This window comes from Mycosarcoma maydis, chromosome 8, assembly GCF_000328475.2.
Source record: "Mycosarcoma maydis chromosome 8, whole genome shotgun sequence".
Lineage (NCBI taxonomy): Eukaryota > Fungi > Basidiomycota > Ustilaginomycetes > Ustilaginales > Mycosarcoma > Mycosarcoma maydis.
The window spans coordinates 573,511-598,985 of NC_026485.1; the positions used below are offsets into that span (position 1 = coordinate 573,511).

At 53.8% G+C, this 25,475-nt stretch overlaps 8 protein-coding genes across 8 annotated transcripts; 6 read left to right on the plus strand and 2 right to left on the minus strand.

The window, feature by feature from the left end:
* Nucleotides 1–312: 312 nt before the first annotated feature.
* Nucleotides 313–2,793, plus strand: UMAG_03309 (uncharacterized protein; the record flags this gene model as incomplete). Its single annotated transcript, XM_011391413.1, has 1 exon — nucleotides 313–2,793. The coding sequence occupies one exon, from the start codon at nucleotides 313–315 to the stop codon at nucleotides 2,791–2,793; it is 2,481 nt and encodes an 826-aa protein (XP_011389715.1).
* A 2,312-nt stretch (nucleotides 2,794–5,105) lies between these two features.
* UMAG_03310 (uncharacterized protein) lies at nucleotides 5,106–5,918 on the plus strand (the record flags this gene model as incomplete). Its single annotated transcript, XM_011391414.1, has 1 exon — nucleotides 5,106–5,918. One exon carries the CDS (start codon nucleotides 5,106–5,108, stop codon nucleotides 5,916–5,918), a length of 813 nt encoding a protein of 270 aa, XP_011389716.1.
* Nucleotides 5,919–6,461: 543 nt separating this feature from the next.
* Nucleotides 6,462–7,226, minus strand: UMAG_10835 (uncharacterized protein; the record flags this gene model as incomplete). The annotated part of the gene is made up of 1 exon (XM_011391517.1): nucleotides 6,462–7,226. One exon carries the CDS (start codon nucleotides 7,224–7,226, stop codon nucleotides 6,462–6,464), a length of 765 nt encoding a protein of 254 aa, XP_011389819.1.
* Nucleotides 7,227–7,832: 606 nt separating this feature from the next.
* UMAG_10836 (protein mediates microtubule-dependent mRNA transport) lies at nucleotides 7,833–10,211 on the minus strand (the record flags this gene model as incomplete). The annotated part of the gene is made up of 1 exon (XM_011391518.1): nucleotides 7,833–10,211. One exon carries the CDS (start codon nucleotides 10,209–10,211, stop codon nucleotides 7,833–7,835), a length of 2,379 nt encoding a protein of 792 aa, XP_011389820.1.
* Nucleotides 10,212–12,083: 1,872 nt separating this feature from the next.
* Nucleotides 12,084–14,804, plus strand: UMAG_03312 (uncharacterized protein; the record flags this gene model as incomplete). The annotated part of the gene is made up of 1 exon (XM_011391415.1): nucleotides 12,084–14,804. The coding sequence occupies one exon, from the start codon at nucleotides 12,084–12,086 to the stop codon at nucleotides 14,802–14,804; it is 2,721 nt and encodes a 906-aa protein (XP_011389717.1).
* Nucleotides 14,805–15,445: 641 nt separating this feature from the next.
* UMAG_03313 (effector family protein Eff1-3) lies at nucleotides 15,446–16,537 on the plus strand (the record flags this gene model as incomplete). The annotated part of the gene is made up of 1 exon (XM_011391416.1): nucleotides 15,446–16,537. The coding sequence occupies one exon, from the start codon at nucleotides 15,446–15,448 to the stop codon at nucleotides 16,535–16,537; it is 1,092 nt and encodes a 363-aa protein (XP_011389718.1).
* A 1,094-nt stretch (nucleotides 16,538–17,631) lies between these two features.
* On the plus strand, nucleotides 17,632–18,975 carry UMAG_03314 (effector family protein Eff1-4; the record flags this gene model as incomplete). The annotated part of the gene is made up of 1 exon (XM_011391417.1): nucleotides 17,632–18,975. One exon carries the CDS (start codon nucleotides 17,632–17,634, stop codon nucleotides 18,973–18,975), a length of 1,344 nt encoding a protein of 447 aa, XP_011389719.1.
* Nucleotides 18,976–21,547: 2,572 nt separating this feature from the next.
* Nucleotides 21,548–25,180, plus strand: UMAG_03315 (serine/threonine protein kinase B-related Ukb1; the record flags this gene model as incomplete). The annotated part of the gene is made up of 1 exon (XM_011391418.1): nucleotides 21,548–25,180. The coding sequence occupies one exon, from the start codon at nucleotides 21,548–21,550 to the stop codon at nucleotides 25,178–25,180; it is 3,633 nt and encodes a 1,210-aa protein (XP_011389720.1).
* Between the last annotated feature and the right edge of the window lie 295 nt (nucleotides 25,181–25,475).

Consider the following 25,475-nt stretch of genomic DNA (forward strand, 5'->3'; position numbering starts at 1 on the left):
GACCATAGGAGTCATGAGCCAAATGAACCAGCTGAGTTGTTTTTAACCGGAACACAGGCGGACGTTCAACAAGTGGAGGCGAAGCACGTGTGATCGAATGAGTGCGTGTCTGTGCGCCAAATTCCTCGTTTTAGCTCAATTCCTCGCTTTGGCTCAAGTGCTGTCCTTCCACGTTCCCATACACTCCATTTAGTCTTGCCATCTGTTCGAGGTGCAAAACTGTTGACTTTTGATATCGAAACACAACTCGGCAGCAAGATTGAGGCGGTGAGCTTTTTCAACTACCATCAGGGATCACTGACAGTGTCCAACATGGTGGCGACGTACAAGCTTTCTGCTACCTTGGAGCAACATGGAGCTGATGTCCGCTGCGTCTCAGCCAGCAGCTCAGAGGTGAGCAAAGACTGTCGCGGTGATCTCGTGCTTACCGGATCGAGAGATCGACGAGCGATTGTTTGGCAGCGCACCTTCACCAATCAATTCGTTTCTATCCTAGATCTGGGTAACCACGAAGGATTCGTCAACGCGTGCACCTTGATTCGGTCCGAATCTCCCTATGCCATCACTGCCGGTCAAGATAAGATCATCTATGCATATCAGCTCCTCTCGGAAGGAGACCGAATCTCGGTGCAGCTCGATCCAAAGACGAGCGAGCCGCAACCATCGCGTACGTTGATAGGTCATACAGAAAACGTCTGTGCCCTCGATGCGGGTCCACACGGCCAGTACCTGGTCAGTGGCAGCTGGGACAAGACTGCCAAGATCTGGAGGAACTGGGAGTGTGTAGCTACGCTCAAAGGTCACGAGCAGTCAGTGTGGGCCGTTGTTGCTGTCGACCATGATCGCGTACTGACAGCTTCGGCGGACAAGACGATTCGATTGTGGTCTATCTCAAACTCTTCCAAGCCGCTCGCCATATTCGGGGGCCACACGGACGCTGTGCGTGGATTAACGCTTCTCGAAGGAGGAGAGTCGTTTGCTAGCTGCGGTAACGATGGCAATATTAACATCTATTCTCTGCAAGATGCCTCGACGTCTGCGGGCAGCGCGCCGATTCAGCCGGTGCAGACCTTATCGGGACACACGAGCTTCGTCTACAGCGTAGAAACCATTCCGGGAGGTAAAGGCGAGCTCGTAAGCTCAGGTGAAGATCGCAGTGTGCGTATTTGGCGCGACGGTGCACTGGAACAGAGCATCACGCTGCCCGCCATCTCGGTGTGGTCTGTCTCTGCACTTCCAAACGGAGACATTGTTGCAGGTTCCTCAGATGGAGTAGCTCGTGTGTTTACCCGAGATGCAGCACTTGTCGCGGACGAAGCAACACTCAAAGCATACGATCACGCCATATCGACGCAAGCGCTCAACCAGACACAGGTGGGAGACATCAAGAAGGACGACCTACCCGGGCCTGAGGCGCTTGCGCAGCCAGGCAGCAAGGAAGGCCAGGTTAAGATGGTCAAGAACAGCGAAGTGGTCGAGGCGCATCAGTGGAGTACCTCTTCGCAGCAATGGGTCAAAATTGGCGAAGTGGTTGGCGGTGTCGGATCGGGCCAAAAGAAGCTCTACGAGGGTAAAGAGTACGATTACGTATTTGACGTCGATATTGCAGATGGCGTTCCACCGCTCAAGCTTCCGTTCAACCTGAATGAGAATCCTTATGCGGCTGCGCAGAAGTTTTTGGAGAAGAACGATTTGCCGCAGCAGTACATTGATCAAGTGGTGCAATTCATTGACAAGAACACGTCCGGTGTCAATCTGGGCGGGCCACAGTACACGGATCCGTACACGGGTGCTAGCAGATACCAGCCTTCTGGATCGGCTCCGGGTGGTGGTGGAGCGGCCGGTGAATCAAGCGCTGCGCAAGGTGCTCTATCAGGGACAGGTGATAGCGGCACCTACACGGGCGCAAGAAATGTCGATCCGTATACCAGCTCTGCTCCATCAATAGCAAATGCCGCAGCCTCAGCACCATCGAGTAGGATCCTACCCCAACGCGCATTCTTGGCTTTCAAATCCGCGAATTTCTCCGCAATCAAAACTAAGCTCTCGCAGGTCAACGAGCAAGAGTCGGTCAAGCTGTCGGAGTCCGAATTGGGTCAGATCGATCAACTGATCGCACAGCTTGAGGCTGGTTCTTCAGCTGGCAACCTCAATGTTGATGCTCTACTCAAAGCAGTCAGTTCGTGGAGCGCCAGCTCTCGTCTACCCGCTCTGGATCTGATTCGCTGTGCTGCAGCAGCAGGCACCACCACTCCACCTCTGGAAATTGCGAGAGAGGCATTCCAAGCGTCGTCATGGGCCTCGGACTGGCCCGTAGCCGGCACGGGAGAGGCCAAGAGTCGAGACGTCAACTCGATGCTCGCATTGCGAACAATCGCGAACCTGTGGAACGACCCGCAAGCGCTCGGGGAGCTGGAAGTGAACGGTGTCAGCTTGCTGGGTAGTCTGGGCGAAACGCACTATGCCAAGATGACCAAAAATGGACGTATCGCTTTTGCTACCGTGGTGTACAACGCTACGGCACAGATGGTGGATGGGATGGGGAAGAACAGTGCTGCAGGGATCACGCTGGGATTGATCAACGAGGTGCTGGCGGTGGAGAGCGAAGAGAGCGAGGCGGTGTACAGGATCCTGGTGGCGTTTGGCAATTTGCTCTGCTCGTCGTCCGGCGCAAGCTTGAACCGGAATGCGTTGGAGCAAGCGAGAGCATGGATTCAGAGGCTCGTGGGGTCGAAGTTGGGTAAGGAGCAGAGGATCGCTCAGATCGCTGCTGAGATCAACAGCTTGTTTTAGATGTTTCTACTACCCTCGCTCGTGTGAAAGTCGTCCCGAAACACAAGAGGCAAAGTAGAAAGCCTGTGATTTGTCTTGTGCGCAAGAGTGGTCTGTCTCTGCGATGACTCCGACGGAGAGGGTGGGTCTCTCTGACAAGCACTTGTTGGTAATTGACGACACATTCTTTACATGAGATGCACGCTCGTCTTGACGCAGAATTCGTGGTTCAGCCCAGAGAAGTAGAGCTCGTCGGCTGGACATGTATGCATGCTCTTGGGGGAGCGTGCGACCTTCCACCCTTGGTGTGTCTTTGAAAGAACCTTGACTGAATGCAGCATTGACAGGGTATGTAGTGACAAAACCATGAGTGGCGCGTGCGTATACAGTATCAGCGGTAGATAATCGTGAATTATGCGAAAGGCGGTTCGGGTAAACAGAAAATGCGGGGTAAAGAGTCGCAAAGATGACGATTTCAATACGAGGCTCTTAGTTACAGATTCTCAAGTTGAAATGGCGAGGAATGCCTAAAGGGATAGAGTCACGAGTGAAAGAGAAGGCTGTGGTGGTCCCAACAACGCAAACTCCTTCGTGTGACAAGTCATGGTGCTTTGACATCAGCTTGCTCGCTGATGTTTGGGGCGAATAGACAAGCGACAAGAGGCAACGCGGACGATGCTCGGATCATTCCGACAAACATCTTCACGCTGCTCAATAAGCTCGACAGATGTCCATCGTTACGGTGTCGCACATTCCGAGTCGAGCTGATTCAGCACTCTGTGCTGGTCTCTTTCCAATGCGTCAATCGTGAATGCAAGGGATGATCAAGTTGCAATCGCTGTGTTTTGTTTGACCTGCGCAAGAGAATGTCGACCGGTTCGAAAGATTCCAATCACCCCTTTGTAAGACGGTGCGGCAGCCAATCCAGTGGAAGCTCGACTGTGCTGGTGTGGCAGCGTGCCGCTAGCAATTGCGGACTGCATTCTGGTGGAGGAACGTAAACTGTCGTCGGCAACCTCCCGCAGTGGCTTCTGCGTGAGCTATAGCAGGCTACATCCAGAAAACCTCCTCATTTCGGTCCAATTGGAAAGCGTTAATCACAGCATCTTGGTCTCATCGCTGATTTGCACTCCTGACAGGGATGAGAGAGAAAGGGTTCGAGGTGTGAATGACGAGATGCCCAGCAGTTGACCCAGAGTGGGGGTATCATGTTCACGCTTTGCGACTCGGTGTTACAGCTACAGCCACTGCTTTCTCTTGGCTAAACACATTAAAAAAAATACAGGAGAGTAACTGAGAACAAAACTCATGACTGCTCCTGCGTTAAAAGCGTGTGGCGTGCGTGGCAAAACAAGAAGAGCCGTTAGACCCTTCGTGCGGTACTTATGCGCTTTGCCGCAGTCATGTTTAAAGTGGTGATTCACGATTGTGGATTGCGACTGTTTCTCTCTTCCCGTTGCAACGAGTGGGTCCGTGTGATACTCACAGTTGCGACTTGGTTTCCAACTCTGCACATGCCGCTTCCATTGTCAGCTCTCGCTCACAATCCTCCAAGCCAGCTGACCTCTTCGCAGTCACTGACGTTTCCTCACCCATTTTTCTCTAAGCGCAATGACATGTCTTCACTCTTAGCCTTTCGAATAATTTAGCGCCCGCTTAGACCATTTGCGGCATTCGACCACGTCTTGCCTCGCCTCGCTTGGTGCTACGACAAGCCAGAGAAAATAGCAAGGCAAGCCTTGCTACACCTCAAAATCCTTCGCTATTTGCGCGTTGTCCATCTGATTCAACACCTGGATTCAAGATTCACGATTGGTTCTTCCGGTGCTGGCGTTCTTGAATCAGGTCAAGCCGATTGAGAGCTTCGGTTGCAGCACAAGCTTATGTGATGGACCGAGTACAAGTTTTTTTGCGCTTTCATAGCAGTGTGCAGAGCTACAGTGATTACTATTGGACCGACAGTCACGGATAACTGCACATCAAAAGCCCTGTCAAGACTTGGACAGACGCTTCTGCATGACCATCTGACTCTGACCCAGATTCGTTGTCTCGACGTTGCCAGCGATCGCCTAAATTCTTTCTCTCTCGTGACCACGCCACCTGCCGCTTGGCTGTTTTTTGGCGCTCCCATTCCACACTCTTGACCGCTCATTTCGCGGCTCAAGATGTTTGGATGTTGTTTTGAGGGTGATGCTATATAAGCATCAGCAGTTCTGGTCGGTGCGAGACACCAAACTGCCCCTGCACCGCAAGATTGACCCCCGCGTGTAACTTGTCTGGCACTCAAACATACCTCAACTTGACCCCCTCCTGCATAATAGAGACTCGTCACGATGACCACCAAGGAATCCGAGATTGCCTCGAACGAACACCCTGCCTACCAGCAGGCCGATGGCTCCAATGGCCATGACCTCGGTCGTCAGATCTCGGTCACTCTGACCCCACAGCAGTTCGAGGAGCTGTACCTGCAACCCAGCATCAAGTCCAGAAGCCAGATGGGCCTGGTAAAGACATTCGGCAACCCAACCTCTTTTGGCATCGTCTCTTTCCTCCTCACCCTAATGCCCACTTCTTGCTGCTTGATGGGCTGGCGTGGGGCCACTTCCAACTCGCTGCTAGCTCTCATCGGAGCCTTCTACTTCATGGGCGGTATGGCCATGATCATTGCTGGCTTGCTTGAGTTTGTCATCGGCAACACCTTCCCTTTCCTCGTCTTCGCTTCCTTCGGCACCTTCTGGCTTACCCTGGCGGGCTACTTGGACCCACGCTTCGCCTCCCAGGCCACACTTCTCTCGGGCGAAGGTGGAAGCCCAGCTGCATACTACGTCCCCTTCGGCTACTACCTCATTTTTTGGGCCGTGTATACCTACTTCCTCACCCTCGCTGCCTTCCGAACCAACGTGGTCCTCGTCTGGATCTTGTTCTTTGTCGCCCTCACATTCACCACCCTCGGCGCTGCCTACCTCAAATTCGGCGAAAGCTCCCTCGCAGCCGGTGCCAACCTGATCACCGCCGCCGGTGCTTGTGGTTTCACTGCTTGCATGGGTGGCTTCTACATTCTGCTTCATCTGTGTCTCGCCGCCACCGACTTTCCCTTTAACATTCCCCTCTTTGACTTGGCTCACCTGTGGGGTGCCAGGCAGTGAGGATTCTCTTTATACTATGGCGTATTGATACCCTCCATCCCTACCTCATCTATTCGCGAACATATGCTTGTCGGGCCCCCTTTTTTCAATTGAATATGTATGCCTAAACTGCACGCGCCCTTCAATTCACACCTTAATAACCCCCGTCTTTCGCTTTGTGGCACTTGTTGACCCAGCGGAGGCTTGTCAGCGTCCATGCATGCTTCTGTGGAAGCTTGCTGTTGTTGTAGTCATTTCTTTGACGTCAGGCACTGGCTCTCGGTCTTTGACCAGCCTTTTGCGGGATAGTGGCAAGGTTGGGGAGAGTTGAGGAGGCCGACATGGTCCTGCATTCTTGTTCAAGCCTTCATGCTTTGAAACGAAGCAGATTAGTCGTGAGCTTGACGAGCTGCTGAGTCGATTCAGACGCATCTTGATAAAGCCGGACAACGTTTGCAGCAGGTATGATCTTGGTCATAGTTGACAATTGCAGAGTTTATTGCACGGCAAGCATAGACACGGTCCAAGAATATGGTAGAATTACACCTAAGCGCGGTTGGAAGACTACAGCTTTGGCAGTTTGCTCTTTTGCACGCGGATGAGCATCGCAAATGCCGCCAAACTTAACGTCACCACCGTCACGCCCTTCTGGATCGGCCGGGCATTCCGCTTCCCCCACGTAGTCTCGACCACACCCAACACAGCCGTCAAGAGAAACAGCGCAATGAGTACATAGCCAGACAATCTATGCCACTTCCAAAGCGCCTTACCTTTGTTCTCTCCACCCACTAGCTTTCCCTTCCACCAGACGCTTGCGGCACCGAAGGCGGCCTGTACCCACGCTGCGATTACGACGGCGGTACCGAGAATCCCATGGTACGATATGAAGTGTGCCGAGGCTGGTTGATCGTGCAGGTACCACATGATGCTTGCGCCCGCGGTGAAGAGTGGGAGTACGAGAATGAGGTTGATCCACTGGTGTGCTGTGAACGCCGATTTTTTCGCCGCTGGTTGTGATGGCGTCGTCCGCTGCAGTACTACAATCGCCTGCAGCAGAAGCAGTATGGTGAAAGACTGGATCAATGGATGATAGCCGAAGAGTGGCAGCGAAAGGATCGACATAGTGGAGAAAACAATGCTCCATACAACGACGACAAAGAGCAACGCGGAAACTTGCACGCCCACCGCATGGCGCGAGACGTTTTCATGCCGAACCATGTCGAGCGGCGTGATCAAGGCGTCTGTCTCGTGATGGTGGTAGTCGTCGTTTGTGGTGGTCAGCAGTGGTTGCGTGGTGGATCCCTGCTCGCTCGCGCGACCTTGCAACATGGCTTCGCTTGTGTTTGTGCCGTGAGACCAAGTCTTTCCTTCGGAACCCCGCTACGATGTCGACCAGTCAGCTCAGAGAACCTCAGAACTAGTTTGGACCATCGATAACAGTGGAGAGCGTGCGTGTTGATCGACGTAAACTCGAACAAGCGCTGAAATGCTACACTCGAAACCTGTCCGTTGAAAGACATACCATGCCGTCTATGCTGACCAAATCAGATAATCGTGAATCTCGTGGCTGCTTGGCCGCCTGTCAAAAAACGTGAAAACCGCAATCGTGATTCGCGCGCACAAATTGCGACATTCTGATTCGTGATTCGGAGCTTGCTCATCCGCCGCGACCACGTGTGTAGCCCAATCACGACTTGCTGCACCGCACATTAAGCGTGTGTATAGCCGCACTTTACCTCAGCTCCACATCCTTGGTACAATCCTACAACGGTAGCAGTGGAACATATGTCTGGTTGTCACTCGGAGAACAGAGAGATCTAGGGACCACAGCGGCCGCCAGTTCGACCTTTATATAACGCTTGTTAACACGAACCAACTACGCGGAAGGTGTCATTACCACGCACGCCCTAGTGACAATGTGCACATTCGTGATTCTCACTTGTTCAGACCTGCAGCAACCTTGTGCTGAACTTTTTCCTTGAGCACGTCCTCGTACGAGTTCATGAGATGCGCCAGCGCCCGCAAGTCTTCGGAATCCAACAAGTGGATGGTGAGCTTGGGTGCGCCTTTGACGCCGAACGTACGGATCTTTTTGAAGAGCTGATCACCCAGCTTCTGCTTCTGATCGTGCGCTGCTTTGCCCTGAAGCGAGTCGATGAAATCGTCGGTTGCCTTGACCGTCGCTGGATCCGCTTTAGGGAGAGGCAGACCGGAGCTGGATTGGGAGTTGGCCAAGCGCACAATCTCGGCTGCAGGAAGCGCAGCAAGCGTGGATAATGTGTAAGCCTCAGCAGCGCCAGGCGAGATGGAGCTCTGGCCGTTGCTGGCATCTTTGAAAATAGCAGAAGCAGGCGTCTGCACTGACAATGGCACCGGAGCGCTCCCACTGGAAGCACGAGGAGGCGAAAGATCTTCGCCACTTTCGTCGGTGATGTCGAGAATGTCCTTGGCTTCGTCCACTTTTTGCTTGAGAAACTCTGGATTGAAGAGCGCAAGGGCACGATCCTTCTTTGGCAGGCTTGCGATCATGTCGGTGATGTCCTCAACGGGGGCACCACTTTCGGTGACGGAGATGACAGCCTTGAGTAGCCTCTCCCTCTCCTTGACCGACGCACCTCCTTCGCCGGTCGAAGATGCGCTTGATACGCTACGCTGAGCCTGAATACCGAGCATAGCTGGGTGTTCAGCAGACAGTGGCGCCGGACTCGGAGCCGTCAGAGTGGAGGCAGACTTCTGTGCAAGCTGCTCGCGAGCATCGCTGATCCTTTGAATAAGCGAAATTGGGTTATTGAGCGCCTCGACGGCATCAGCAAGCTTGAGACTGAGCAGCTCGCCTACAACGTCGTCCAACTGCGCCTCGGTGACCGAGGAAACCTTGGGGATTCTTCGTGTAAATTCGCCAGACAAGAGCTCGTTTCTCACGACAGTGCTGAGCGAGCGCAATTGCTCTTCGTCTACAAGACCGCTGGCATCCGAAGGCACACCTGCTTTGAAGTAGCTTCTGCTTTGACGCTTGTCGGCTTTGCGAGCCTCTGTGGGCGGACTGTTGCTGCTCATGTCACTGTTATCGGCATTGGCAGCGTTGTAACGCGCTGCGAGCTTCTCCTGACGCATCGTCTTGGGCTCGTGCAGACGGACAATGATCTTTTTGGTGCCAAGTTTGGCATTGTCCATTGCTTGTAGAGCTTGTTGCGCTTCGTCAGGAGTGGTGAAGCTGACAAACCCAAATTCTCTGCTCTTGCCGTTATCGTCGCGCATGACGCGTGCAGAGACGATGTGGCCAAACCTTTTGAAGGTGTCGAAGAGGTCATTGGATTCCATGTTGGGGTCGAGGTTCTTGATGAAGAGGTTGCAAGGGTCGACATACGTAGATGCTTGGCTCGAATACTGGAGCGGAACACGCGCTCCCTTCTGAGCACCGTTGCGGGTATCGTGAGTCGGAGCGGCGCCAGAAGTTGCGTAGATGGAAGCGGCTGAGCCTGTCGAAACGGAACGAGAGCCAGCAGGGTAAGGGTCAAAGGACGGAGCTGACGGACTCATGCTGCCCGCTGGAACGAATGCAGCAGCCGAGGGACGGAACTCGGCTGCAGCAGCGCTGACCTTGCGCGTAGCGGTATCAATGGCAACAGAGATCGACTTGCCGCCGACTTCGCTGCAGTGCATCTCGGATTCGGCACGCTGGGCGTCTTGTTCAGAGTAGAATTCAAGCACGGCCATACCCTTGAAGCCGGTGTGAATGCCGGCTGGATTGGTGAGCAGACACTGAGCTCGTCGGAGCGGACCGAAAGGACGGAAGAGGTCGTATACGAACGCGTCGTCCGATGTAGGTGGCAGCTGCTTGACAAGACGTGGTTTGGCCGAGGGGTGCGGCTCTCTGATGGAGGCGTCCTGGTTGATGCGCAGCTGGATCGGAGGACGAACGGTAGCATAAGCCTTCTCGGCCTTATCCAGCGTCTGGAACTCGACGGTGCCGCTGGCTGTCTGGCCCTCGCCCACGGTGCGGTCAATTTTGAGCCGGACGGGGAGTACTTGATCAAAGACAAGGCCGGCGAGCTCCTTGTCAGTCATGGTGGCATCGACACCGCTAAGGTAGAGCAAGGGGCGAGTGAGGTGAGGATGGCATCGTTCAGGTTCGACGTCACCTGCTTGCTGATGCGCATCAATGGTTTGCTCCGCAGCGTGACTTGCCTGCGCAGTGGAGTCGGTCGGCTCGACGAGGGCGCTGACGGTGGCGGCATCATCGGCGGCAGCATCAGCGGCTCGCGCTGCCTCGAGCTTGTGCTTATTATGTGGGGCGTAAATCGAATCGGACATGATGACCTTTAAAGCAGAGCGGCAAGGTTCCGACTTGAGCCGAAACGTTGTCGTTGTTGTTGTTGTTGTCGTCGTCTTGGTCGTGAGACAATGTCGAGGATCACGACGCTAAACTACAGGTGGGCAGCAGAGTCGCAGACGGATCTTCCGAAGACGGGCTCTAGTGAGTTGCACAGTCTCTTTCGGAGTGCGAGCTGCCATGCCGCTTCGTACTCAAACGATTCAAGACGAGCGTTGAAATGATCGTCATGCAATACACACGCATGCACACGCCGCCTTTCATTCACGATTTTTTTTTTTTTTTGGTTTTTGGGTCTGTGAACCTCAACTTGAGCTTGTTCTTCCAAGAAAGATCTCAAAGGAAGCGAAAGTAACACACGCACTGCGTGGTGTCACGTGTGGCCGCGGTGGAGAGTTCAGCGCACCTAGGGCATGTCACCCTCCTTCTGCCACCTTGCCACACTCATGAAGGTTCAAGATAAGCACAAGTAAGAGGACCACAAAAGTTGACCAGGTCAAGATCAAGATCGAGGTCAATCTCTGTCCACATCAATAGGCTACAGATATCAAATCTGTGAATTTTGCCGTCGTGGTAGCCATTGCGTGTCACAAAGGCCGTGTTTGTGATGTTGATAGTGTGTAACTTATGTGTTTTCGCACGTACTTAAACCAAATCACAGATTCACAATTACGATTATCTGCTACTTAACGATGTTAATGTGATTCACGATTCGTGTTAGCTTTGTGAATCATGAAACTGTGAACGTCTTTACCTCAACACACGACTCTACAAATCTGCTATGCACGATCGTGGACTGTGGATGCGTGCGGCGAGGCGTGAGAGGTAAGGGGTGAGGCATAAACTCCTTGTTAGATCGCTTGGACTGCACCTGCTCCAATCAGATATCACGAATCGTGAATCGTGAATCGTGAATCGTGAATCGTGCATCGTAAATCACGAATGTCCCCAAACCGCAAGCCTCACGCCGGTTGCATGTTTGTCCCATGATGACCCCGAAACTAATTCCACGTGACTTGCGGCATAGGGCCTCGGCCTGGAAAGGGTGAATCGTGAATGAAATTTGAAACAATAAAAATATTCACTCACAACTCACGACTCGTGACTGCTCCAGGCTGTCTGCTGTGTCCCGTCAACGTCGGGACTGCCTGTGGCCTTAACTTAACCTGTGCCCCGCGCCTTTTGGTCCTGCGCCCCAGATCGCCCTCGCAATTCTCCCTCACCTTTTCTCGCTCATCATCATCGCCTGGGCGCCCCTAGCTTCCGACATCACTTTCAACATCGAGACGCCCAACATCAAGCTTCGCCGTAGCGGGCAGGCAGCCACGCAGCCATTCAAGTGTCGCTTCTTGCAACACCGCTCCGACTTTTATCAATCGATCGCCTCCTCACGCATCAGCTTGCTTCATCACTTCCGCCTCTTTGCGTTTCCTTTGTTGTTTCATTTGGGAAGCTTGCCACTGCTCCGCCATGCTTGACTCTCTGTGATCAGGGCTTAGAGTCGCTGCCTCTCAAGGCTTTGTACGTTTTCTGTTCCTTTCACTGCATCGTTGTGTATAGCATCTCAAACTCGCACCAGTCGCATTCAGTTTGCACATTCCCGCTCTTTCGCCTCTTTCTCCGCAGCTACCCACTTCACCTGCTCCGAAGCTGATCACCCCCTCAAAACTACGCTGCCCTCGCTCAACAAACGATCTCAGGCATCAAGATGCGCTCGCTTCGTTGTTGAGACCTTCCTCCACCGCATCTCAGTTGCGCTTCTCACGAGCCCATAACACCACGGGATATCCGCTTGCCGAACAGTGGCTTGGCTCCGCCTATTCCTTCGCTTTCCATCCGTCACCAACACCAAAATGACATCGCTTCCCCGTGCAGCTCCTCAGGAGCTTCACATTGACACAACCGCCACCATGGTTCTTTTGCCCATCGATACTGAAAGCGAGTTGCCCGCAGTTGAAGCAGCTCAGCTCTCACCCAAGACGGATCGTGTTCGGCATCATCTCATCCCAGCCCGCACAAGCACCTGCGTGCGCGCACCGTGCCTCAAACGACAGGCCTCAGTTCCCATCCCAAGCATCATCACCGATGTAGCCTCAGCTCGTCGTCACAGCAATCACAGTCAGGACCGCGTCGCTTCCAATCCTTTGCCGACCTCATTTGCCGCTCCTCGAAACCTGGTACTTCAGTCCAGTTCTCGTCATGTACACTTTGACGAAGCTCCGCCAGAGGAGTTTTTCGTGCTTTCGGGCGAGTCGTACGACCGTCGTCCCATCAAATGCACTCAGGGTGGTTCTGAGTTTGACATGAGCCTTCCGCCTCGTTCCACGTCGTACAATGGAGACGAAAGCAACGACGATGACGCCTCTGCCGCGGACGATGGCTCTGCCCCCCTCGAGCCTGCCGACGAGCCTGCACCCGACGTCGGCTTCTTCCACGACCCTTCGCTCGAGAATTGGGCGTGCATCAAAAACGGTACTGTCATCGCTTCGGTTGGCTATCAGCCTCGACAGCAGCAGTCTGGCCTCATGGCTAGCGGCAAATCGCTCCACTTTTCTGCCTTATCCTCCTTGCAACATGCTTCTGCTCTCAACGGAGGTGCAGACGCGGACACGCAAGAGCTTGAGCCGCAATCTTCCTCTCAAAAGGTGAGCTTACCGGTGCATGGCTTCCGTTCATTTGGCGGGCTCCAGAACAGCCTTGCGACCAAGACTACCGCTGTTGCCATGCCGTCAGAGCAGTCAGCCACGCCTAAGCACATTGTGTCAAGCCCCGAGACTACACCACCGGCTTTGCGCAGTTATTCGCCCGATGCCACACCCATGCCCAGCCCTAGTCTGCACAAATCCATTGGCGCATTTACGAGCGTTGGCTACTTTGACACTTCTTTGCATGGCAGCAGCCGTCAAGATGATCTGTCGAGCAGCCAGGCAACTCTTCGAAGCGAGAATGCACTTGGCTCCATGGAAATACTGCAAGACGCGCCAGTACCAAATCTCGCCGCTCCGGACCATGACCTTTGTATGGCAGAGCCAGTGTCTATCAGCAACAATGGTCTTAGCAGCCCGACGTCTGCCAATCCTCTTGCCGCTGTTTCCGTCAAGCTTCCCGAGACAGTTGCATTATCGGCACCGCGGCGCATGGGCCTTGAGAGGAGGATGGCCAACAAGGAAGCCGTGCGCATCTCCAGCCTCCATCCTCCCGCATACACGCATGCGAATGGTTCGGCATCGTCTCCTAGTTGGTCTGGTCTGCTCGGCATTTCCGCGTCGCCTCTGTCTTCGCGGTGTTCCTTGGTGGATCCATGGAGCAGCCTGAGCAGCGATGGTGATGGGGATGGAACCGATTCACCTTGCAACGAGACGAGCTGGATCAGCAGCAATTGTACAAGCCCTGATCTGAGTTCGTTTGAGCAAGTGAGCGCTGACGGCTTCTACCACAAAGCAGGCCCGCTCGCCGCATCTGGGTCGAGTACAAGCTTGCTCGAGGCACGCAATCTCAAGCACGTCAATGTCGCACCTGCGCTTCGAAATGGCGCCTTCGACCACGCAAACGTCTCTGTCGAGTCTTCAGACGATCTTGATCACGAGATCATCACACCCAAGAACAGTGGTTTCGCAGATGACGCAAAATTTTCGTCTTCGGTCGAGACTGTCAACACCTTAAGCTGGGACCGCAAGCACGTGGCGGTCGCGGCCGTGTCTTCTGCCCAGTCGCACGGTGGTATCTCGAGCGGAGATGTGTCGGCATCCGAGGCCACGACGCCAGACTCGTCTCGTCGACCTAGTTTTCATCACAATGACTACATCTCTCCTAGGATGCGTTTAAGCTTTGGTCGCGATGATGATACACTTGACATGGACAATCTGGACGAGGACGATGCACACGTGCTCCGAATGCGCTCGCTCAGTCGGGATGGCCACGCCAAGAAGAAGTCAACCAAGTGCAGGTATTGTCGCACGCTCCGCCAGCGCATTAAGGAATCAAGCTCCGAGTCCTCGGCGCCGATGTCCTCTGGCGGATCAGCGCAAATCACGGACGCGGAAGAGGATGCAATAGGCAAGGCGAGTCCTGTTACGTCGATCACAATGTCTCAGCTACAGGAGCACGACGATGCCAATATGGTTTTCGTGAGCTCTACCGAGGTGTCAGAGGTGGAAGAGGAGGATGGCCGCCCACATTCGCCTCTTACACAATTACGCGCCAGCGTACGCTCGCTGAGCGTGGAAGAAAGATCGTCGAACACGTCGCGTTCCGATTCACGCGATGGATCGGCTTTGGTGCCTGGATTGGTGGCCATAACCTCTCAGCACGATCGCGAGTCCTCAAACTCGCCCGCCGAGAGCAGCTCCGAATCGCCGCACCTGTTGACGATCAACACGCCGATGGTGTGTACGTGCGACAAGAAGCGCGAAAAGGAGCGTCTCAAGAAAAAGATCCGCAGGGAGCGTGAATTGGAGCGCGAACGTGATCGCGAGTGGGAGCGAGACCAGGCGAAAGGAAGGCAGAAGAAGTTGTTCGGCGAAAGCTTCGGTGATGCCGATACCAGCTGTCTCTCTGCGCTTGATGGCTTCTAAGTGTTCTTTTCACACATCGACGTCTTGCAATACCTCGTTGTCGTCGCCTTTACCTGCTAGCATATTTTTTGACTCGCCTGCGAAAAGTCTCTTCACGTCTACGCCACATCGCATAAGAACGTCGATCCGTCTGTCGATCCTTCCTCACAGCACATCAATACACATTCCTTTGCATCTGACCCTGCTCTCCTGCAGTGTGCGAATATGTGATCAATGCCGTTGCATGTGTTTACGATGTATAATCAGGTCTTTCTTTTTTTTCATCAAATCATGATTCACGATTGGCGCACAATTTCATGAGCCTGTTTTACTCACGACTGTCAAAAGAATGGAGATGCAGCCAGTAATCTAGCCTCATCAGAACGAGAGAAGCCTGATGTGGATGCAGTGCTGTGATGATTAAGCGTTGCAAGGTATCAACGTGTCGCCACCGCGTTGGTGCAACTTCCATCGAACTGCATGTCCTTCATACAGTACAAATTAGAATCATGTGTGCAGTTCTTTCGAGTATAATGAGAACTCTTTGTCTCCTGTGGTAATATAGTATCAACGGTAGCCTGGCTCTGTCAGCTTAGTTCACCCTCCTCATTCGGCCACCTCCTTTGACAAGCCCAAGTCGCTGAAGTCGCGTCGACGTTTCGATGTGTTGCCTACTCTTGCTTCCTGTCTTGTATCTAGCCTTTCATGTCGCTCAGGCTGCCCCAGCCGGCCCGGGTGATCGTGAAACCGACTGGCAACACTACCTACACGGATGGTCTCCGCAGCAAAGCCCCATCTCGCCGAGTCAACATCAAGGTCCGTGGTCAGGTTCCTCTCAATCAAGCGTTGGACCGCAGCACCCAGCCGCCAACAATTGGTCGCCTGCAAACGCACCCAACTCCCAGTTCTGGGGAGGGCACGCCAATGATGCCCAGCCCTCTCAGTCATGGGATCATGCGCTGACGCCGCCATATTCGTTCTCGACACACGACTACTCGTATACGCCTCCCGAGCTGAAACCGGAAGACCTCGAGTTTCTTCATGATGCTCTGAGGGATTCAGACACCGATGCACCTCGCCCAGGCGGTGAATCCAGGTTTGTCGGAGACAGTGTTGCAGCGAATGTAGTTGATCCTCTTGGATTGGGCCAACGCGAAGCGAGTGCGAGCTCAGTGCAACCAAAGGTTGTCGGGGAAGACTCTCAAGTTGAACGTCAGAAACGTGCTAACAGGCGAAGAAGAGTGGGTTGGGCAGCCGAGCCAGAATCGTTGCGAATGATTCCTTATGTGGAGCCACTGAGAAAGGATGGCGAACTATCGGCGGCGATCGTTTTCAAACCTAGCGAGAAGCTCATCCAGGACATAAGCTCTCGAATTTTTGCTGGCAAACTGCGCGTGGTTGATGAGCGTCTCTTTTCCTATTTTCATATGAACGACTACTACAGAAAGTGGCCGATGTATAGGCGCAGTCGTCGTCTTTCTCTTTTCAGCACAACCGCAACAGGCGGAAGGACCAAGCTCAACATACACATGACGGACCATCACACTTTCGGTCAAAGCAAGAGGCTTAAAGGGACCGTACTCGAAAACAAACGCTACTACATGTTTTTCGGCGTGCCCGAGACGCTGAAGGCAAAGAACACCATCGAGTATTACGGCGCCGGCTACATCAACGCGGAAGACCATCCTGCTGTCGACCGACACCTTGAGCCATTGCTGGATGAATTGAAAGCTGCAGCCGAGACTCGATTGTAGGTTATGCAAGCTGCTTAGCTCCCAAAGTATTGAACAGTCAGGTGGCTTAGATCGTCCTCTTCTGAAAGCGGAGCTGTTCGACGGAGTGCGCGGATCAGACCTGTCGCTCAAATCCAGATTGCTTCCACTTCTCACCGCATTTAGATCAATTCACGATTATTTTCAGTGATGAAAGGACAGATGGTAAGATGTGATTGTCGCTATCCCGTGTTAGCGACATACGCGCTGGATGATGAGAAAATGCAAGATTGCTGCCAAACCTGTGAGCTCCCGAGCTCGATCATGGTCCAAGCCCACCGGAAAGGGACTGAGTGAGCGTGGAGGCGAATAGTAAGACGGCCTCGAGGTGGCAAAGATTTACAGCTCAGTAAACGCTTTATGCCATGGTCACAAGGCTGAAGCTTACCTAGCGACTGCAAGAAAATGGCAAATTGGCAACGTCATGTTGAGACGAGAAGAGTCAATCACAATCAAAGGATCAACAAATAGTACCGTACGCAAGTGAATCCAAAGGGTCAGGTGAGCCCCCTTCGTCTAGGATGTCGGCGCCAAACGAAAGCAAGTGTATAACTGGAAAGTTGGATATGCCGAGGTAGCGGACCGCACGGGCATCGCCAAGCGTGTTTGAGCGCGTTAAAAGATACATGTCGTTGACTTGCGTGTAGGAGCTGGTCGATGAAGAGGTGGGATATGTTTCGTGGATTGATTGACTCAACTTGTCCTCTCGCCAAATCTGTCTCATACGTCGTTCTTCCTTCACATCTCTTCATGAACACGTGCAGCAGTTGCAGTCAATGTAGTGAGGCGAGTATCCCAGTCCCACCGAATTCAGTAGCTTCGCGAGCAAGCCTGATCGGGTTGCAAGAAAGCGACAAGAATGAGGAATGATTCATATCAACGGGTCCCACCCCATTGAAGCAAGATCAGCCGCGCTTCATGACCTTGATTCGAGGCTGTTTATCTGAGTGTTCTTCATTCATGCAAATTTGCGCTACAATATACTAAGAAAGTATCAGTGATAGCCTTCGTCCACCCTCCTCATTCGGCCACCTCCTTTGACAAGCCCAAGTCGCTGAAGTCGCGTCGACGTTTCGATGTGTTGCCTACTCTTGCTTCCTGTCTTGTATCTAGCCTTTCATGTCGCTCAGGCTGCCCCAGCCGGCCCGGGTGATCGTGAAACCGACTGGCAACACTACCTACACGGATGGTCTCCGCAGCAAAGCCCCATCTCGCCGAGTCAACATCAAGGTCCGTGGTCAGGTTCCTCTCAATCAAGCGTTGGACCGCAGCACCCAGCCGCCAACAATTGGTCGCCTGCAAACGCACCCAACTCCCAGTTCTGGGGAGGGCACGCCAATGATGCCCAGCCCTCTCAGTCATGGGATCATGCGCTGACGCCGCCATATTCGTTCTCGACACACGACTACTCGTATACGCCTCCCGAGCTGAAACCGGAAGACCTCGAGTTTCTTCATGATGCTCTGATGGATTCAGACAGTGAGCAGCATCGTTCTGGCGCTCAAGCCGGCACTTCAACAAGCGAAGCCTGGCCCGGCTATGTCAATAATGATCAGACACACGGCTCCCAGTACTGGGGACGACATGCCAATGACGACCAGCCCTTTCAGCCATGGAATCATGCTCTCACTCGTCCCTATTCATTCTCGCCGCACGAATACTCGTCTACACCAGTGAAACTTAATGCGGAAGAACTCGAATTCCTTCAAAATGCTCTGAGGGATTCAGATGGTGAAGTACCTCTTCCGAGCGCGCGATCTACAGGCGGCGAAGCCGGCACCTCAGCGAACGTAGTCAAGAATCTTGAGTCAGTCCAAGACGGGTCCAGTGCGATCTCAGGTCAGCAAAAGCCTACTGAGGAAGGCTCTCAAGTTGCTCGACCGAAACGCCGTCGTAATCGAGGAGGTGTGGGTAGGTTGCGCGAGCCAAGTTCGCTGGGAAAGATTCCCTATACGGAGCCATTGGGGAGCGATATTAAATTGTCGGGCTCGTTATACTTTACGCCGAGCGAGAAGCTCATCCAAGACATAAGCTTGCAGTTGTTTGGCGGCAAGCTGCGTACGGTTGACGAGCGCGTTTTCCACTTTGTGAAACCCCAAAACTACTGGGCCATGTGGCCGATGCACAAACGTAGTCGTCGTCTTCCTCTTTTCAGCACCACCGCAGCAGACGGGAAAACCAAGCTCGAGATCTACATGACAGACAATAACAACAGGGAGCCAAACAAGAAGCTCAAAGGGACTGTACTCGAAAACAAACGCTACTACATGTTTTTCGGCGTGCCCGAGACGCTGAAGGCAAAGAACACCATCGAGTATTACGGCGCCGGCTACATCAACGCGGAAGACCATGTTGCTGTCGATCAACACCTTATGCCGCTGTTGAGAGTGCTGAACCAGGCAGCTGGAACCCGACCATAGGCTATTGCTACCTGTCAAGCTTCCAAGTATTGCAGCCATATCCGTTGTCCAGGCGTATTTTTCTTCCTGCACTTGCTCCTACAATCTCACGCCATTGACCTGAGGCGACAGAGTATGGATGAGCTCCAGTGATTACGATGGTCTCTTTTTGAAGTGTACTGTACACAGGACATACAATAAGTTATGTTGTGTTTTAAGATGAGTGTGTAGGAACGTTGTGATGACGAGGAAAGCAATCAACCTCTTTGTAATCACACGCTGCCAACACGCAACTCGTGATTTTGTTGCGCAGGTGTGATTATAGAGAGGGAGGATGCGGACCCTGCAGATCATTCTTCGGATCAATAAAGATGGAATTTTCATTGCCCTTTTTGCTTGCGAGTTTTCTTTTCATAAACCGTCAAGAATCGTGAATGATAAGCGAGTTGCCTGTTTGGCGCTGAAAGGGCAAGAAAGCTTGAGCTTCAAGTCGATGGAGGTGAAAGGAGCGAACGCCTTGTGTGAAGAAGCGCCATCGACTCGTGTCGGTGCGTTGGTTGGGATAGCTTTGACACTCATAGACAGGCTTTCTGGCAGCGAGCGTGGACGAGGACCAGTCGGCGTAAGCTCAGCTCAACATTGGGTTGGCTTCTTTGTTCCCTCGCGAGATGCAGCAGCAACCTGTGCTTTGGGAGCGTGCACATTCGTAATTTGTCAGGCGGCCCGTGTACTGTACTTCGCCTTTAGGTTTGCTCGGACGACCGAGTGCTGACCGACGGCAGCTAAGCAACGTTTGATCGTGATGATTGATCGAGGCTGGAAAAGCTGCTAGAGATAGCGGTCCATGCACAAGGGCCACGGACCTTCTGCCCCGCAACTGGACGCTCGATCGGCTCGACGGCACGGTTCGAGTCTCGAACTCTTGATTTGGGTTGCCACTGGCACTCATCCGATCTTGTGCTCGCCCATCTTTGGCACAAGCGACATCTCACAGTGACTGCTCTTCCGTTTATGTCCTAAGTGTTGTCAAGTTAGTCAGCGTTTGTTTGATTGCGGAGTTGCCATCTCGATTCGACACTCGAGTTGATTCGTGCACGGTAGTGAGCAAGCAAAACGCGCTTCACGATTCGTTTCCTCATGCTGATCTCACCCTCCACGACAGCAAGAGCAAGGCCAACATCAAGCAAATCTGGGTTTCCACATTTGTGGTTCGTGATTCGTGATTCGTGATTCACGATTGCCGAGCTGAAACACGCAAAGCGAGTCGTGAGTGTTGCTGGTGTTGGTGGTAGGTTCCTGAGCAATCGTGAATCACGAGTGGATTTACAATCGTGAATCACAGAATCGTGCCCCATTGAATCTTTTCGTCGCATACAAGTATCACAGTTGTGAGTTTTAGCGTTGGCCGAATCGTGAATCGTTCGTCAAGTCAAGAGTCTTGATTGTGCATGGTAACCATGTACAGGCGCTGATTTTGGCTGGCTTCTTGATTACTGGCGCTACACTCACGACTAACGACTGACGACTCAAGACTCGTGACTTTTCCCTAACTCTGTGACTTATTCCTGATTCACGATTGAAATTCGTGATTTTTCCGGCGCAAACACAGTTGGATTCTCACACTCGCACTCACACCGCGACTCTGGACTCGCTTGCAGGTTCACGCTTCACGATTCACGCTTCACGGTTCACGCTTCAGGGTTGCATGTTGCAGGTTGCAGGTTGCGCCTTCCAGAGCGCTGGAGTGAGACTGCATGCTGCAAAGCCCCTTTGTGGGTGTGCGTGTCTGTGATATTCGTGATTGAATAATATAGGCCGACTGGCTGCACTTGGGCGTCTTTTGGGCAGTCACTCACAACTGTGACGCTCAACACCTCACTCACGCTCACACTCACGCTCACGCCTTTGTCACTCTCTCTTGGCATCAAGCTCGACCTATCATCATCGTCATCACACTCACCTTGACCTTTGCCTTCACCTGCGCCTGTATATCCGCCTTCATCTATTCCATTCTCCTTCCTGCATCGCTCAGTTCATCTCTCTCTCTCTCTTTCTCGCTCTCCTCCTTCTCGTTTGACTGCCCTCCTTTGGCCTTCCTTTGGCGCGACTCTCTCCAGCTCGTCCATCGTCTGCTTGTCATTCCCTGACATCTGCATCCATCCATCTTCCTTTGGCTCATTCGTCACGCCCAAAGTCATCTGCTCTTGATCGAACTCGAGAGGTCTTTCTGCCCAACCATTTGTTGCTCAACCTTGTTGCTTCACCTGATCCTCGGCTGCCTTTGCCCCCTCGATCATCTCACTCTATCCAAACTGAGCATCTTGGCTCTCTCCTCGCCTGGCTCCTTGTGTCAGAACCAGACTTTGACTGCTTCCAACACAATCCACCGGCTTGTCTGCCTGCCCCTGAAAGTACGCTCGCCCTTTTGGACTCCACTTCCATACATCTTGATGCCACGAGTGCCCTCCGATTAGCCCAAATAGCAGACTGACGTCTACTCGTCCAGCTCGGTGTGGCTTCCCCTTGCTTCCGCACCTATCTCTTTCCCACTTTCGCACACTCGTCTCTGGCTTTGTCGTCGCATCAACGCACAATGCCTACCACAGTGCCCTCGACGGTGGCCTCGGCCAATGCCGTCTCGTCCATTCAGAGTCAGAAGAAATTCAGTACCTTTGCAGGTCTCAGAGATATGTCAGCTCGCGGAGGCAGTTACAACGGTACTACCGGTCAGCCCAACAGCAACCGCACCAGCATTCGCGGTCTCTTTGACGAAGATGGCAATCCTGGCTCACTCAACGCCAGTCCTCGGCTTCCCACCACCGAACTCAACTCCACGCTGACAGATCCCGCGTCGGCTGCCGCCCTTGGCAGGTCTGCAGATGGACCGTGGAGCATCAGCGTCGCTGAAGCCAAGGATAAGCGCGAAGGCCGCAAACGCAAACAGCTGGTCGCATCCTACACTCTCTATGTAACTACTCCCACCCACAACCTCACTCTCATCCGCTCCGCCAACGATATCACCGAGGTCGACCAAAAGATCAGAGATGCGCTTCCGTCAAGTCGTCTTCCCGCCCTGCCCACGATGCCCAACTTTGCTCCCTCGTCTAGCGGTCGAAAGTTTTTCCAAACCCTATCCCGCACCTTATCTCCTGGCGCTTCTAAATCACGATCCACCTTCTCCAACTTGATCGGAGATCCTGCAACATCAGCCGCTGATCTCGATGCATCTGGCGCTGTCTCTCCACCACCATCTGCTCCGCTCTCTCCCGTGCCGGGGGTCAACACTAAGCTCGCTTCACATTCCATTACCACGCAACTTGCCACTTACTTTACTGCTCTCGCCAATAACCCGGCAACACGCGAGCACAAAGCTTGGAAACGCTTCGTTCGTGTCGAAGCCGACGACTTCCAAAGTGTTCGAGTCGAGCGCCGGGTCCGCAAGGTCCGCAGCGATCTAGCCGAACATGTCAAGTCGTCCGTGGCACCGCGCAACACCAATGTCGGTGTCGCTCCGGCGCAGTCCGACCTCGAAGAAGATGGTGGGCCCACCGAAGACGACCTCGATCTAGACTCGGCCGATGACTCTTCGCGTGCTTCAGGCACGCCAGCTGGCCGAATCAGCCGCGCCACCGTCGTTTCCCGTTCCGGCTCCCTCGACACCACCTCTTCTGACAGACGTGGCGTGGCTGACGACAGCCGCTCCACTAACACCAACATCGAAATGATCCCAGAGGAGCAACATGGCGAAGATTTTCACGAAGCCAGCACCGATAGGCAAGGTGATGCAGCCAAGCTTCATCACAACCGCTCCCATCGTCGCCGCAAGGGTTCCAACAAGGTCACTGTCGACGACTTTGAGATGATCCGCGTGCTTGGCAAGGGTTGCGCTGGCAAGGTCCTTCTCGTGCGTCATACATCGTCGCGGGGTCTCTATGCGATGAAGTCGATTCACAAGAGGCACGTGCTAGCACACCAAGAGCTGCAGCATACGCTCACCGAGCAAGCCGTGCTCAAGCGCATGGCCAAGGACGTCCTCGACCCCTTTGTGGTGCGCTTGTGGTGGTCCTTCCACGACCGAAATAACCTCTATCTTGTCATGGACTTCCACCCGGGCGGAGATCTTGCCACACAGCTCTCGCGGTGGGGACGTCTTGGCCGTGATCGCGCTCGATTCTACGCAGCCGAGATCGTCGAAGGCGTCGAAGGCCTTCACAAGGCTGGTGTCATCTATCGTGATCTCAAGCCTGAGAACGTGCTCATCGGCGCCGACGGCCACATCGTTCTCTCCGACTTTGGTCTCTCCAAGGAGTTTAGCAGTCGCAGCAGATCCGTCGGTAGCATCACCCCTCCACCCACTTCGCCTGGCCGCTCGCATTCCAGCACAAGTGTCAACAAGCAAAGATCGACGCACTGGATGTCGGCTTCCGACGATGCTGCTGATGGATCGTCTAGGTCATCTTCCAGCCGATGGCTTGACGAGCGGGAAACCACCACCACATTCTGCGGCACTGCCGAGTATCTGGCACCCGAGGTTCTCCAGGGTCAAGCCTACTCGTACGAGGTCGACTGGTGGAGCTTCGGTACTATGCTCTACGAAATGCTCACTGGCATCACACCCTTCTGGGCCGACACGCATGCCGACATGTATGCCAAGGTGCTTCGCGACCCCTTGGTCTTCCCCGAAGATCGAGTCCTGGACCAGGACACCAAGAGTATCCTCCGCGGTCTGCTGCAGAGGAACCCGCAGCTGCGAATGAAGGAGCCGCGAATCAAGAAGCACCCTTACTTTTCCATGATCGAGTGGGACCACATCTTCCATAAGCGCTACATTCCGCCCTACATCCCTCCCATCGATCCCGATAACGAGATCGACACACAGAACTTTGACGAGACCTTCTTGGAGATGCAGCCTACCGTCGCTCACGAACAAGATGTGAGCGTCGACATGACCTCTGCCGCTGGCGAGGACGTCGTCGGTGGTACTGGGTTTACCCATACTGCCGATGATCCCTTGAAACGCACTGCAGGTGCGGCTGCAGCAGCCACGCCGGACCAGAGCATGGACGATCGAGAAGCGTCGCAGCACAACAATCTCTTTGACGGATACTCCTTCAGGGGCCGAAAAGATTCTGGCTCGATCATCTCGAACCTGTCGTCTGATCAGCTAGAGGAAGATGTGGGCAATGCTGCTCTCTCGGCCTCGCCCGTAAAGAAAGTTGCTGCCAATGGCGTCAAGCACCAACCAAAGCAGCTTTCCCCAGCGCCTACTGTCGCAAAGGTGTCGACCGCTCCTGTAGCTGCACAGGCCACCGAGTTGCAGTCACAGTCGCAAAGCGCGTCGACTCAGCATCCTGTCGTCGATGCCTCGATCATCGAGGAAGAGGAGGAGGACGACGACGAAACAGCAGCCCGCAACGCAGCTGCAGTGCTCGCCCAGCTTGAACAAGAAGCAAACATGGAAGCATCCTCGGTAGCAGGCACGTCGGCTACGGACGGCTTGATCGGCGATGGCATGCAGCCCCATAGTCGAGACTGCACGACCACAAACTCAGACTCGCAGAGTGACCGTTCCGTCAGTCAGATTCAGAGCTCCCCTGCCAGCTCATACGCGAGTCGGTCGGCAGCGCCCCGCAAGACAGTTCCCTCTGCCGTCGGGCGTCCGAGTCATGGTGCTATCCACGAAGACGACGGCGAGGACGATGACTGGGACATGGTCGAGCTGTCCGGTCCCGATGGTGCGCTAAAGTCTGAGCTCAACGGCGGACGCGGTACCAACCTTTTTGCCCGCGGCGTTGTCGATACGTACCGCCTGCTTCGGCGCCAAGAATCTTCGCGCATCCCAGCTTCGTCAAGTCACTCATCCACCTCGAGCCGCCCCTTCAACCGTCTCGGCAAGCGACGCAATGGCCAGGGCTTGGCCTCGATGCGATCCAAGGCCTCAATGGGCGAGCTTCCGACGGCGAACAGCCTCAACACGGTTACGCCAACGGATGCGATCCCTCTGAATGGCGATGCGGAGAAGGAAGCTGCGGTCGAACAGGCGGCGGCCAAGCTGTCAGCCACCGGCGGCCGTGCATCGGTTTTATCGGCATCTTCCCACACCGAGCTGAACCGTCGATCTGCAGCCTCACCAAGCCTCTCGGGCAGCGAGGAGAACAAGCACCAGGCTCGGCTCAAGAAGATCAAGCGCTTCACGACGTTTTTCGAGAATTCCTCGCATCGTTGATGCGCTCGTTCATGCAGGGTCACGAGCACTAACAATCACGAATGTACCTTTTTGCCCCATCACCGCGAGGTGTTGCTTCGGGCGGGAAGGGCTATACCTGAGATCCAGCAGATCTACAACGAGTTTTGCTGCGGTCTCTTCTTACTTGCTGACAAAGCGGTCTCTTTCCCTATAACTATACGTCCATTTTGGATGCACACACTCTTTTTGATTTAGACTTGCGTCGTTCTTGGGGTTCGTCTTGGTCATTAACAGCGACATTTGCACATTCTTTTGGCACATGCTACATTCACTC